The sequence below is a fragment of the Dendrobates tinctorius genome, unplaced genomic scaffold, assembly GCF_039654945.1.
Source record: "Dendrobates tinctorius isolate UK_male_01 unplaced genomic scaffold, ASM3965494v1 ptg000143l, whole genome shotgun sequence".
NCBI classification, from domain to species: domain Eukaryota; kingdom Metazoa; phylum Chordata; class Amphibia; order Anura; family Dendrobatidae; genus Dendrobates; species Dendrobates tinctorius.
The window spans coordinates 44,346,974-44,359,535 of NW_027361810.1; the positions used below are offsets into that span (position 1 = coordinate 44,346,974).

The following is a 12,562-nucleotide window of genomic DNA, read 5'->3' on the forward strand; positions in this document are numbered from 1 at the left end:
TTCGTGGCAGAGATTCAACAAGGTGCTGGAAGCATTCCTCAGAGATGTTGGACCATATTGACATGATGGCATCACACAGTTGGCGCAGATTTGTCGGCTGCACATCCCTGATGCGAATCTCCCGTTCCACCACATCCCAAAGATGCTCTATTGGATTGAGATCTGGTGACTGAGGAGGCCATTTGAGTACAGTAAACTCATTGTCATGTTCAAGAAACCAATCTGAGATGATTCGAGCTTTATGACATGGCGCATTATCCTGCTGAAAGTAGCCATCAGATGTTGGGTACATTGTGGTCATAAAGGGATGGACATGGTCAGCAACAATACTCAGGTAGGCTGTGGCGTTGCAACGATGCTCAATTGGTACCAAGGGGCCCAAAGAGTGCCCCGAAAAAATTCCTCACACCATGACACCACCACCACCAGCCTGAACCGTTGATACAAGGCAGGATGGATCCATGCTTTCATGTTGTTTACGCCAAATTCTGACCCTACCATCCGAATGTCGCAGCAGAAATCGAGACTCATCAGACCAGGCAACGTTTTTCCAATCTTCTACTGTCCAATTTCGATGAGCTTGTGCAAATTGTAGCCTCAGTTTCCTGTTCTTAGCTGAGAGGAGTGGTACCCAGTGTGGTCTTCTGCTGCTGTAGCCCATCTGCCTCAAAGTTCGACGCACTGTGCGTTCAGAGATGCTCTTCTGCCTACCTTGGTTGTAACGGGTGGCAATTTGAGTCACTGTTGCCTTTCTATCAGCTCGAACCAGTCTGCCCATTCTCCTCTGACCTCTGGCATCAACATGGCATTTCCGGCCACAGAACTGCCGCTCACTGGATTTTTTTTCTTTTTCGGACCATTCTCTGTAAACCCTAGAGATGGTTGTGCGTGAAAATCCCAGTAGATCAGCAGTTTCTGAAATTCTCAGACCAGCCCTTCTGGCACCAACAATCATGCCACGTTCAAAGGCACTCAAATCACCTTTCTTCCCCATACTGATGCTCGGTTTGAACTGCAGGAGATTGTCTTGACCATGTCTACATGCCTAAATGCACTGAGTTGCCGCCATGTGATTGGCTGATTAGAAATTAAGTCTTAACACACAGTTGGACAGGTGTACCTAATAAAGTGGCCAGTGAGTGTATATACTACATGCATGCAACATGCATACTATATATATATACTATATATACTACATGTAACATACATACTACATATATACTACATGCAACATGCATACTACATACATGCTACATACATACTACATACATAATACATATATACTACATGCATGCAACATACATACAACATATATACTACATGCATGTAACATACATACTACATATACTACATGCATACTACATGCATACTACATACATACTACATACATGCTACATACATACACTACATGCATGTAGAATTTCCCACGCAGCAATGGCATAAAGTGAGACTAGGGACTTTTTTTTTTTAAAGTGGTGGAGGAATACAGTGCGGAAGGATACCTACCTTCCGTCATTGTATTCCTGGAGCTGGTAGAGAACGGTAGCATCAGCTGATGCTGCTGTTCTCCACGCAAGATGGACGTGGGACCCTCGTGGACTTCTGCGGATCGGGGTAAGTATATTGGTGTTTTTTTATTTTGATATTTATTCCTCAGACGACAATGGCTTTGGGGATCAAAGTGACAAGTGACATGTATGTAGGTGACATGTATGTAGTATGTATGTAGCATGTATGTAGTATGCATGTTGCATGTAGTATATATGTAGTATGTATGTTACATGTAGTATATATAGTATATATATAGTATGCATGTTGCATGCATGTAGTATATATGTTGTATGTATGTTGCATGCATGTAGTATATATGTATTATGTATGTAGTATGTATCTAGCATGTATGTAGTATGTAGCATGCACGTAGTATGTAGTATATATGTAGTATTTATGTTACATGTAGTATATATGTAGTATGCATGTTGCATGTATGTAGCATGTATGTAGCATGTATGTAGTATGTATGTAGTATGCATGTAGTATGTTGCATTTATGTAGCATGTAGTGTGTATGTTGCATGTATGTAGCATGTAGTATATATGTAGTATGTATGTTACATGTAGTATATATAGTATATATGTAGTATGCATGTTGCATGCATGTAGTATATATGTTGTATGTATGTTGCATGCATGTAGTATATATGTATTATGTATGTAGCATGTATGTAGCATGTATGTAGTATGCATGTTGCATGTAGTATATATGTAGTATGTATGTTACATGTAGTATATGTAGTATATATGTAGTATGTATGTTACATGTAGTATATATAGTGTATATATATAGTATGCATGTTGCATGCATGTAGTATATATGTTGTATGTATGTTGCATGCATGTAGTATATATGTATTATGTATGTAGTATGTATGTAGCATGTATGTAGTATGTAGCATGCATGTAGTATGTAGCATGTATGTAGTATGTATGTTACATGTAGTATATATGTAGTATGCATGTTGTAAGTATGTAGCATGTATGTAGCATGTAAATCTTTTTTTTTTTTTTTTTTTTACATTCAACACATTAGCCGGATGATGGGACTACTACTGTCCCATCATTGGCTAATGTGTCAATCACTGTCATGGTAGCAGGCATCGCCCGATGGGACTTGTAGTCCCATCGGACGATGCCTGCACAGACTACCGGAGCCTGCACAGACCACCGGCAGGCCGGCACAGCCCCCCGGCAGGCCGGCACAGCCCCCCGGAGCCTGCACAGACCACCGGCAGGCCGGCACAGCCCCCCGGCAGGCCGGCACAGACCACCGGACCCTGCACAGCCCCCCGGCAGGCCGACACAGACCACCGGAGCCTGCACAGACCACCGACAGGCCGGCACAGACCACCGGAGCCTGCACAGACCACCGGCAGGCCGGCACAGACCACCGGAGCCTGCACAGACCACCGGCAGGCCGACACAGACCACCGGAGCCTGCACAGACCACCGGCAGGCCGGCACAGACCACCGGAGCCTGCACAGACCACCGGCAGGCCGACACAGACCACCGGAGCCTGCACAGACCACCGGCAGGCCGGCACAGACCACCGGAGCCTGCACAGACCACCGGCAGGCCGGCTCAGCCCCCCGGCAGGCCGGCACAGACCACCGGAGCCTGCACAGACCACTGGCAGGCCGGCTCAGCCCCCCGGCAGGCCGGCACAGACCACCGGAGCCTGCACAGACCACCGGCAGGCCGACACAGACCACCGGAGCCTGCACAGACCACCGGCAGGCCGACACAGACCACCGGAGCCTGCACAGACCACCGGCAGGCCGGCTCAGCCCCCCGGCAGGCCGGCACAGACCACCGGAGCCTGCACAGACCACCGGCAGGCCGGCTCAGCCCCCCGGCAGGCCGGCACAGACCACCGGAGCCTGCACAGACCTCCGGCAGGCCGACACAGACCACCGGAGCCTGCACAGACCACCGGCAGGCCGGCACAGACCACCGGAGCCTGCTCAGCCCCCCGGCAGGCCTGCACAGACCACCGGAGCCTGCACAGACCACAGGCAGGCCGACACAGACCACCGGAGCCTGCACAGACCACCGGCAGGCCGGCACAGACCACCGGAGCCTGCACAGACCACCGGCAGGCCGGCTCATCCCCCCGGCAGGCCGGCACAGACCACCGGAGCCTGCACAGACCCCCCGGCAGGCCGGCACAGCCCCCCGAAAGGCCCGTACAGACCCCAGAGAGGCTGTACAAGGCAAAAATAGGGTTTTTCTTATTCCGATACCGGAAGTCCCATAGACTTGAATGGGACTTCCGGTATCGGAATCGGCGATACCCGATATTTTTTTTTAGATCGGCCGATACCATCCGATCCGATACTTTTAAGTATCGGACGGTATCGCTTAACACTAGTTATGATCCAATTCTCCTGTGGTGGCCCAGCAGGGAAATTCATCACTTACTGCTGGGTTCATCAGCCGATCATTGGGGGTCCCAGCAGAGCGATACCTAATGATAACAATAATGTCAAGTCACCGTTCTCATAGACAGCAACCTCTTAAAGTCTTTGTATAGAAGGGGCCTGATTTCCTCTGATGATGTCTCGCAAGTGTGCCATCTGTGCCAAAAAGTTGCCATTTTCCCATAGCCCTCCTTGATAGATGAGCTAAGAGGGATGGTCCACTAGGAGGTCCAGTAGTCTCTAGCCTCATTTTCCCAGTCATTCTCAATGACCCCTTCAAAGATCAAAAAAAGGAAAAGGTGTATAGAGGAGCAATCGGATTCAGACTCGCAAGAAGGTCAGAGATCCTTCGGTGGCGAGTGGTGTAAAGAAGAAAAGTCAACCGTAGCCACAGACCAGACCCAGGGAAATAAAAAATATTATTACTCGTCAGAGGACACGGATGAACTTCTCCTAGAAGTGAGAACCACCATAAATGTGGAGGAGGAGAAAACTTCCCAGAAAGTCCACGACAAGATGTTTGGGGTCGTTAAGACGAAAAAAGAAAATGGCATTCCTGATACATGAAAATCTACGGAGTCTAATATTAGACCGCAGAAGCGCTTAGCGGTACCAGCAAAAGTTAAATATAGGTTCCCACAAGAGAAGAAATATCTAATTGTTGGGCAGAAATACCAAAGGTGGATATCCAGTTGGCTAAAGTGGCAAAAAAAGAAAATATTTCTGTTTGAAGATTCCTCGTAACTGAGGGACCCAATGGATCGCGAAATGGGTATCCTCCTAAAGAAGTCCTGGGAGACTTCAGGAGCTCTGTTAAACACTAATGTGGTATCTATGTTTATAGCAAGATTCATGTGCCAGTGATTGAACTAGCTGGAAGAACATCTCAGCATGGGAACCTCAAGGGAAGAACTACAAGCAGAGTGGGTAAGAAAAGCAATAAGATCTTCTGTCTTGTCAAATTCAATGAGATTTCCACTGTGTCTGAAATTGTGGAGCCTCCAAAGTTAAGCTTTGCTCTATTCCTTTCATAGAGGAATACATGTTTGCACTAGCACTAGATGACTAACTGGAAAAAGCATCTGATAAAAACAAAATGCTGCCAGAAGTCAACATCAGGAGAGAAAATGACCCCAAATCATTGGGTTCTACAATCTGTCAAATAAGGATTAAAAATCAAATTCTCCTTCAACTCCACAGATTCTGAGAGTAACTTCCCTATCATCACAGGAGTTAGGAAACACCTTAACATCAGGACTCCATAAAGGAACTTACAGGACAATAATAAACTCCTGAATGTACATATAAAGTACAGAGGATTCAAGATGGAATAATTAAAATCCACCATTCCACTACTAGGACAAGGCTTCATGATGGTGACTATCTACCTGCAGAACGCCTACTATCACATTCCCATTCACCCAGCACACCGGAAACACCTAAGATTTGCAGTTACTAGTGATGAGCGAACGTGCTTGGATAAGGTATTATTTGAGCATGCTCGTGTGCTAACGGATTGTCTTCGGCGTGCTCAAAAAATGTTTCATTCCCCACAGCTGCATGTCTTGCAGGCAATCTCTACAAGAGAACCTTATTTAAGAACTCTAGAAGCTAGGATCATTTTCCGCTTGGCCCTTCTTTCCTACCCAAAGTAACTTCAGCGTTCCATATGTCTCAAGAGATCATTTTGCCTTACCTTTTTCCAAAATCTGTAGGAAAATTAAATTCCATACATTGGACGTATGTAGCGCTATCCTTCACTATCTCCAATGATCAAAACTCTGGAGGGAGAATCAGAATATCTTAAAGGCACAAAGGTTTCAAAAAGCACAATTGCAAATTGGAGCAAAAAGGCAATTTGTGGACCTTACAAGAACCAAAGCTTAGTTACCTTCATAGAAGTTCACAGCACACGCCACAAGAGCTGTATCTGTCTCATGGGCTGAAAGAGCAAGCAGCTTAATCGAGCAGATCTGCAGAGCTGCTACCTGGTCCTCGGTCCATACCTTTTCTAGGCACTATAGACTAGATCAAATGTCTAAATACTGATTTGGCCTCTTGGAGGAAAGTTCTCCAGGCCATTGTCTCTCCCTAAAATTTATTCTTTGGCACTTCTCCTGTGGTGCCGTCATGGAGGGTGACTAGAGAAAATAGAATTAGACTTACCAGTAATTTGGTTTCTAGGAACCCTCCACTACAGCAAGAGTAATGCCACCATACTATTTTTGTTGTATCATTTCTTGGTGTAAATAAATATTGAAGCATTCATGCCGCTGTGGTCCTTTAGAACAGGGATCCCCAACTCAGTCCTAAAGGCCCACCAACAGGTCATGTTGTCTGGATTTCCTTAGTATTGCTCAGGTGATAATTGCTTCACCTGTACAATACAAGGGAAATCCTGAAAACATGACCTGATGGTGGGCCTTGAAGACTGGATTCGGGGAACTCTGCTTTAGAACAACACTGAAGAGAGTAAGTGGGAGGGGCTATTTGCCCTCAGTTTCCTGTCCCTATTAGGGCGGGGAGTAACCTCTTGTGCTGTCGTGGAGGGTTCCTTTTTATGCTTCCCTCCTTTCTTAAAAAGTAATCCCAGTTTTATATTTTTTTTCCATAAATCAATAGTGTAAGTGAAAATAAGGAACAATGTAATATATCTTATTATAGAAATCCAATTCTTTCTCCCTCTAGACCAGAGGTGGGCAATTAATTTTCCCGAGGTGCCACATGAGAGACCGTGACTGTTGTGAATGTCCGAACCAATAGGGCGAAATTAATTGTACTCAATATTAATATTGATATATTATAATTATTCTATTACTAGATGGTGGCCCGATTCTAACGCATCAGGTATTCTAGAATATGTATGTAGTTTGTTTATGAAGTTTTAATAATAATGCACCCCACAATCCTGATATGCATGGTCCTCTCACCCCCCAATCCTGATATGCTTGGTCCTCTCACCCCTCAATCCTGATATGCATGGTCCTCTCACCCCCCAATCCTGATATGCTTGGTCCTCTCACCCCTCAATCCTGATATGCATGGTACCTCTCACCCCCCAATCCTGGTAAGCATGGTCCCCTCACCCTCCAATCCTGGAATGCATGGTCCTCTCACCCCCCAATCCTGGTATGCATGGTCCTCTCACCCCTCTTTCCTGGTAAGCATGGTCCCCTCACCCCCCTTTCCTAGTATGCATGGTCCCCCTCACCCCCCTTTCCTGGTATGTATGGTCCCCTCACCCCCCTTTCCTGGTATGCATGGTCCCCCTCACCCCCCTTTCTTGGTATGCATGGTCCCCTCACCCCCCTTTTCTGGTATGCATGGTCCCCTCACCTCACTTTCCTGGTAAGCACGGTCCCCTCACCCCCCTTTCCTGGTATGTATGGTCACCCCCACCCCCCTTTCCTGGTATGCATGGTCCCCCTCACCCCCCTTTCCTGGTATGCATGGTCCCGTCACCCCCCTTTCCTGGTATGCATGGTCTCTGTTAAAATAAAAAATAGTTATATACTCACCTTCCGACGACCCGCGATCTTCACTCCATGCGCCTGGCCTCGTGGTCCCAGTAATGCTTTGTGCGAAACACCGCTAATGACGTCGCACTCTCGCGAGAGTGACGTCATCTCCGGTCTAAGGCGCAAAGCATTACTGGGACCGCGAGGCCGGGCGCATGGAGTGAAGATCGCGGGCCGTCGGAAGGTGAGTATAACCTTATTATTATTTTAATTCTCTTTTTTTACAGATCCCTGCTCCCAATTGAGCGCTGCGCCCGACTGCGCCTGCCGCTGATTGGTCGTGGCCTAGCGGCCACAAACTGTCAGCGACGTGGAATTTCGGTTACAGACACACGCGATAAGACGATTATATATATAGATTGATAATTATATTAATATTAATTGTATCACTTAATATTGAGCAGAATTAAGTATGCTGACATCCCCCTATATGTTGTTTGAACCGCGAGTACAGCCCCTTCTGTATATCGTATGAGCCCCCCACAGCCCCTTATATACTGTAAGAGCCCCACACAGACTTCCCCATATGCGGCATGAGCTCCACACAGCCTCCCTATATACACTGCATAGGAGCTATGGGGGCCTCCATATATACTGCATGAGGCCCCCATAGCCTCCCCATTTGCAGCATGTCACCCCCATATGCAGCACCATGTGCAGTATGTCACCCCCATATGCAGCACCATGTGCAGCATGTCACCTCCATAGCCTCCCCATGCCCATCCAAACATCCCATACACATGAACAAAAAAACAACACATACTCACCTTGGTCCCGCTCCCCAGTGCCCTGCTTGTCTCCCTGCCTCCGGTGCGCTGACTCTCTGCAGTACACAGCTGACGCGATGAAATGACGTTTCACATGCTGATTGGTGGAGGAAGTGGCCGGAGGCCCCTCTTCCACCAATGCAGTCAGTGCCTATGGAGACAAGGCAGACAGCAAGCGGGCGGGCAAGGTGTGGACCTTGGGCCTCTGTTTTGCAGCCCCACGGCTGTCTCTGTCTGTGGGCCACGGGCCGCACTTTGCTCAGGTGTGCTCTAGACTGATCATTCTCAAAATTCTCAATTCATGGGTAAAATCTGTCTGCAATGAATACAGATTTTCTCATTCCTGAGATAGGATATGTGTCATATGAAATGAAGGGGTTAAAAACTGACTAGCTGAATCCTTCTAAGCTCTATGAAGAAACAGGAGGTCAATTTTCCCTGCTTGAGTCATTGCAAAAGTCCCTGGCAGGGAGAGGAGGAAGCAGCTGGGTCAAGAGGTGAAGGAGGGATGATAAATGTACAGAATAGAGACTTCCTGTTTCTGCATGGAGAAGAGAAAAGAAAAGAAATAACTGGGTAGAGAGGCAAAATGAGCAATTGTAAGTACACAGTGCTGTATAATATGATGACTGCAATATATTGAGGATAAAAACTTTGATGGGAGTGCTACTTTAACAATCTATGGAGACAGGAGAGGGAGTAGCAAGAGCAAAGACCAAGATATTCTTGAAATGACAGTTACAGTTCTCCATAGAACTTTCTGAGCACCAACTGTCATCTCCTATCTCAGTTATGTGAAAATCTAGCAACATACAAATTGTACCCAATAATTAAATTGAATTGGTTAGCCAATAAAGGTATCACTCAAAGAATACTTTTGCCATTTTTTGGGCATAAAAGTATTTTCAACCATGAATTGAGATTGAAAGATCAAAAGAAGATTTCTGATTTAAGATATATTACAATCTGTTGATTATCATGTGTGCTATTGATGTATGAAATAAAAATTAAAATAGTCACTCTTTAATAGATGTTTTCAAGACAAGAAACTCTGACGTCAGTATTTGTATATAAATTATGCTCCATTCCAAGATTTGTGAGTGCTGGAGTGACTGAGACATCACACAGCTATTACAGCAGTACCAATATTAGGACTATTGTGGACCTGCTCTGTTCTTGGAAAAAAAAACTGATCTCCCACAGACAACACTGGACCGATGTTATTCGATGACCTTTTTTTCACAAGGAAAAATATCACAGCACACACCAGTGTCTTTTATATTTCAGATGCGATTCGCCTATTCATGGGTGCGCAAATGAAATCGGAAGTGATCTGTTGCTGCCTATAAAACTGGATTTTGTCAAAACTTCAGCAAGCAGTCCAGTAAGTGACACATTGCTGGAATCGGGATCCATGTCTCTACATTACGCTGCTCTCAGATTAAGTAATAAAAATCTGGTGGTAAATTCCCTTTAATGAAATCAAATAACAAAACTGATGTTTAGCCAACAATGCATTCAATTAAGTAAGAAAGAAAAATAATTGCTCACGAAGGTGTACTTATCTTTTAAGGGTTTTTGTTCTTACAGAAAACGGGCATATCCGCTGGTCATAGGCACTATAATATGAAAATGCCATCGTACTGACAATTATCTGGATTATCTGTGGGGTAGAGGGGGTGAGGGTGGCACAAACATTTCGAATGAGTAATTTATTACATGATATTTGCAGTAGAAGATGCAGTAATATTAATTTCTGCCACTGTGACTGCTGATAAGTTACTTATCACAAGCAGGAAAGTTTGCTTAACAAAAGGGATGCCAGGGATGACAAATCTGAATAAAGAAAAGGCACAATACATCTCAGCTGAAATAGTAACAGAATTCTGACTCCATGCTCGCTGCTTTTAGAATATATCATACAATTATCTGTTGCACTTGTATCAGTTTATTGCAGAAATGCGAGATGTTTTTCCAACCAGAAAGGGAGAAACCTGTTCCTGTCTCATGACATGAAGCTGTTGCTTAAGGAAATATGTTTTAGGAAATTTGTGCCAGTGTCCATTTTTCTTGTACCGCTGTGCGCAGTTCACAGGCTGTGTAAGGTTCTTGTAATAAGCAATGTTAAGTTCAAAAGGGCAGTGGAAAGAACACTGAAGAAGCCTTGAGGGTTTGATTGGTGGCTCATGGAGGTCACTCTCCGAACTCAAAGGGCAAGTTGCCATGAAGCAGGAGGGACTGTCTGAGAAAATGATCCCATTGTCATGCTCTTTTCTGATCTTCGTTTCCAATCCTCTTCCTCCAAGCATATAATGAAGCCAGACTATGTGACGACAGGCATTGTGCCTGACTGGGGAGACTTCATTGAAATTAAGGACGAAGATCAGATTCAAGGGCTTCTTCAGGCTTGTCAACTAGCCCGTCATATTTTACTGACGGCCGGAAGAACTTTAAAGGTAATGGGGTGTAAGCAACGAGGGTGCAAATAGAAATCCGATCTTTATAGAATGTAATCACAAAATATTGCAACAGTTAATAAATAATGTGATGTCCTATTAACGGTGGAGTTTATACCTGCAACTATAGCTACAGTATACATCCGACTCCCAATGGCGCCATTTCTACTGCTAGCATACCAAATTTACAGGCGTGAAAGAGTTAAAAACTTACTGTAGTAGTATAAAGACCCTATAAGCCTGGATTTCTGAAAATCTATTCTGGGCAGGTCAGATTATTATAATGTCAATTATCTTGTCATAAACATCAAGTTTGTGCCCAAATCTGAACCTGGTTTGGATGAAGAGGCTCCAATTGGATTGTTGTTTTTATCCCCTACAGGGCAGTTTAAACCCATTACAAGAGGGTGTGGCAGGTCATACGCCTGAACGCCGCTCCATTTATTTCCGATTGACCTGCTAGTAAAAAAACAATCACTGTGCTCAGCAGGCCCATAAGGAATTATCATGCGTGCATGCGCACTGTCGCCTCATAGGGAATCAATGGAGCAATGATCAAGAATGTGCACTGCCGTTCCATAGGAAATGAATGGAATGCTGGTTGAACATGTTCACTTCCACCCTATAGGGAATGAATGGAGTGGCGGATGGGCACTTCAACTGTCGCCACATAGGGAATATATGGAATGGTGGAATGAATGGAATGATAGTTGAGCATTTTCACTTCCACCCTACAGGGAATGAATGGAGTGGTGGTTGGGCACGTCCACTGTCACCCCATAGGGAATGAATGGAGTGGTAGGTGAGCATGTGCACTGCTGCCCCTTATGGAATGAATGGAATGTTGGTTGAGCTTGTGCATTTCTACCCTACAGGGAATGAATGGAGTGGCGGGTGGGCACGTACCCTGTCGCACCATAGAGAATGGATGGAATGGCACTGCTGACCCATAGGGAATGAATGGAATGATGGTTGAGCATGTACACTTCTACCCTATAGGGAATGAATGAAGTGGCGTTTGGGCACGTCCACTGTCCCCCCATAGGGAATGAATGGAATGGTGGTTGAGCATGCACACTGGTGCTCCATTCTAGCGGAGATAAAAGTGCCCAATTCTGCCAACTGGTGCAAGTCCCCGTGGGTAGACCCCCCACTGATCAGCAAGTTATCATTTATTCTACGGATAGGTGATTACTTCTTTTAAACAAGACAATCCCTTTAAGGGACCTAAAAGCATCCATGCTGGTTTAGATTTTTTTTTTTAAAATATTTTTTTTTCCAGAGAACCTTACAATTAATACATTGTATCTGCTCCCTTATGTCTCCCTTTTTCAGGTTGGCATGACAACTGAGGAAATAGATACATTTGTTCATCACAGTATCATCACTCGGAATGCGTATCCATCCCCATTAGGTTACGGAGGATTCCCGAAATCTGTGTGCACTTCAGTGAACAATGTGGTCTGCCATGGAATTCCAGATAGGTACTTATTCCTTTAAATTATTGAGAGTGCTTTCCTACATGCTGTTTATAGTATTAGTAGGGTAATAATGTAAAATGGGACCATCATTACAAATCTACTTTATTTGCGTTGACCACCGTGAAGATGGCCGTGCTCATTAGACGAACTGAACATTTAGCTGATCCCACAAATTTCAGCAAGTCCAACTCACCATCGGAAGTGTATGAGGTTATCCTAACCTTCCCCCTGTTGTTGGCCGAGCTGAGATGCTCATTGTTCAACCAGCGAAAGGAGCGCTGCGGCTTGTGATGGGCTGCAGTGGTCATTTGAGTTGAACTGCGCATCACCAAAAAAAATCTCTTGGTGCACGTTTCAAGTCAC

At 45.2% G+C, this 12,562-nt stretch overlaps 1 protein-coding gene across 5 annotated transcripts in view; it reads left to right on the forward strand.

Annotated features, from left to right (window-relative positions):
- Window positions 1-12,562, forward strand: part of METAP1D (methionyl aminopeptidase type 1D, mitochondrial) — a 223,975-nt gene that overhangs the window by 124,821 nt on the left and 86,592 nt on the right. For 4 of the 5 annotated variants that reach the window (XM_073545880.1, XM_073545882.1, XM_073545883.1 and 1 more), the window contains exons 3-4: window positions 10,569-10,718; window positions 12,054-12,202. In XM_073545880.1, coding sequence (XP_073401981.1) covers window positions 10,569-10,718; window positions 12,054-12,202 — 299 coding nt within the window. Of the gene's footprint in view, window positions 1-9,532; window positions 9,647-10,568; window positions 10,719-12,053; window positions 12,203-12,562 lie in introns of those variants that run through there. The other variant, XM_073545884.1, reaches the window with a different exon arrangement.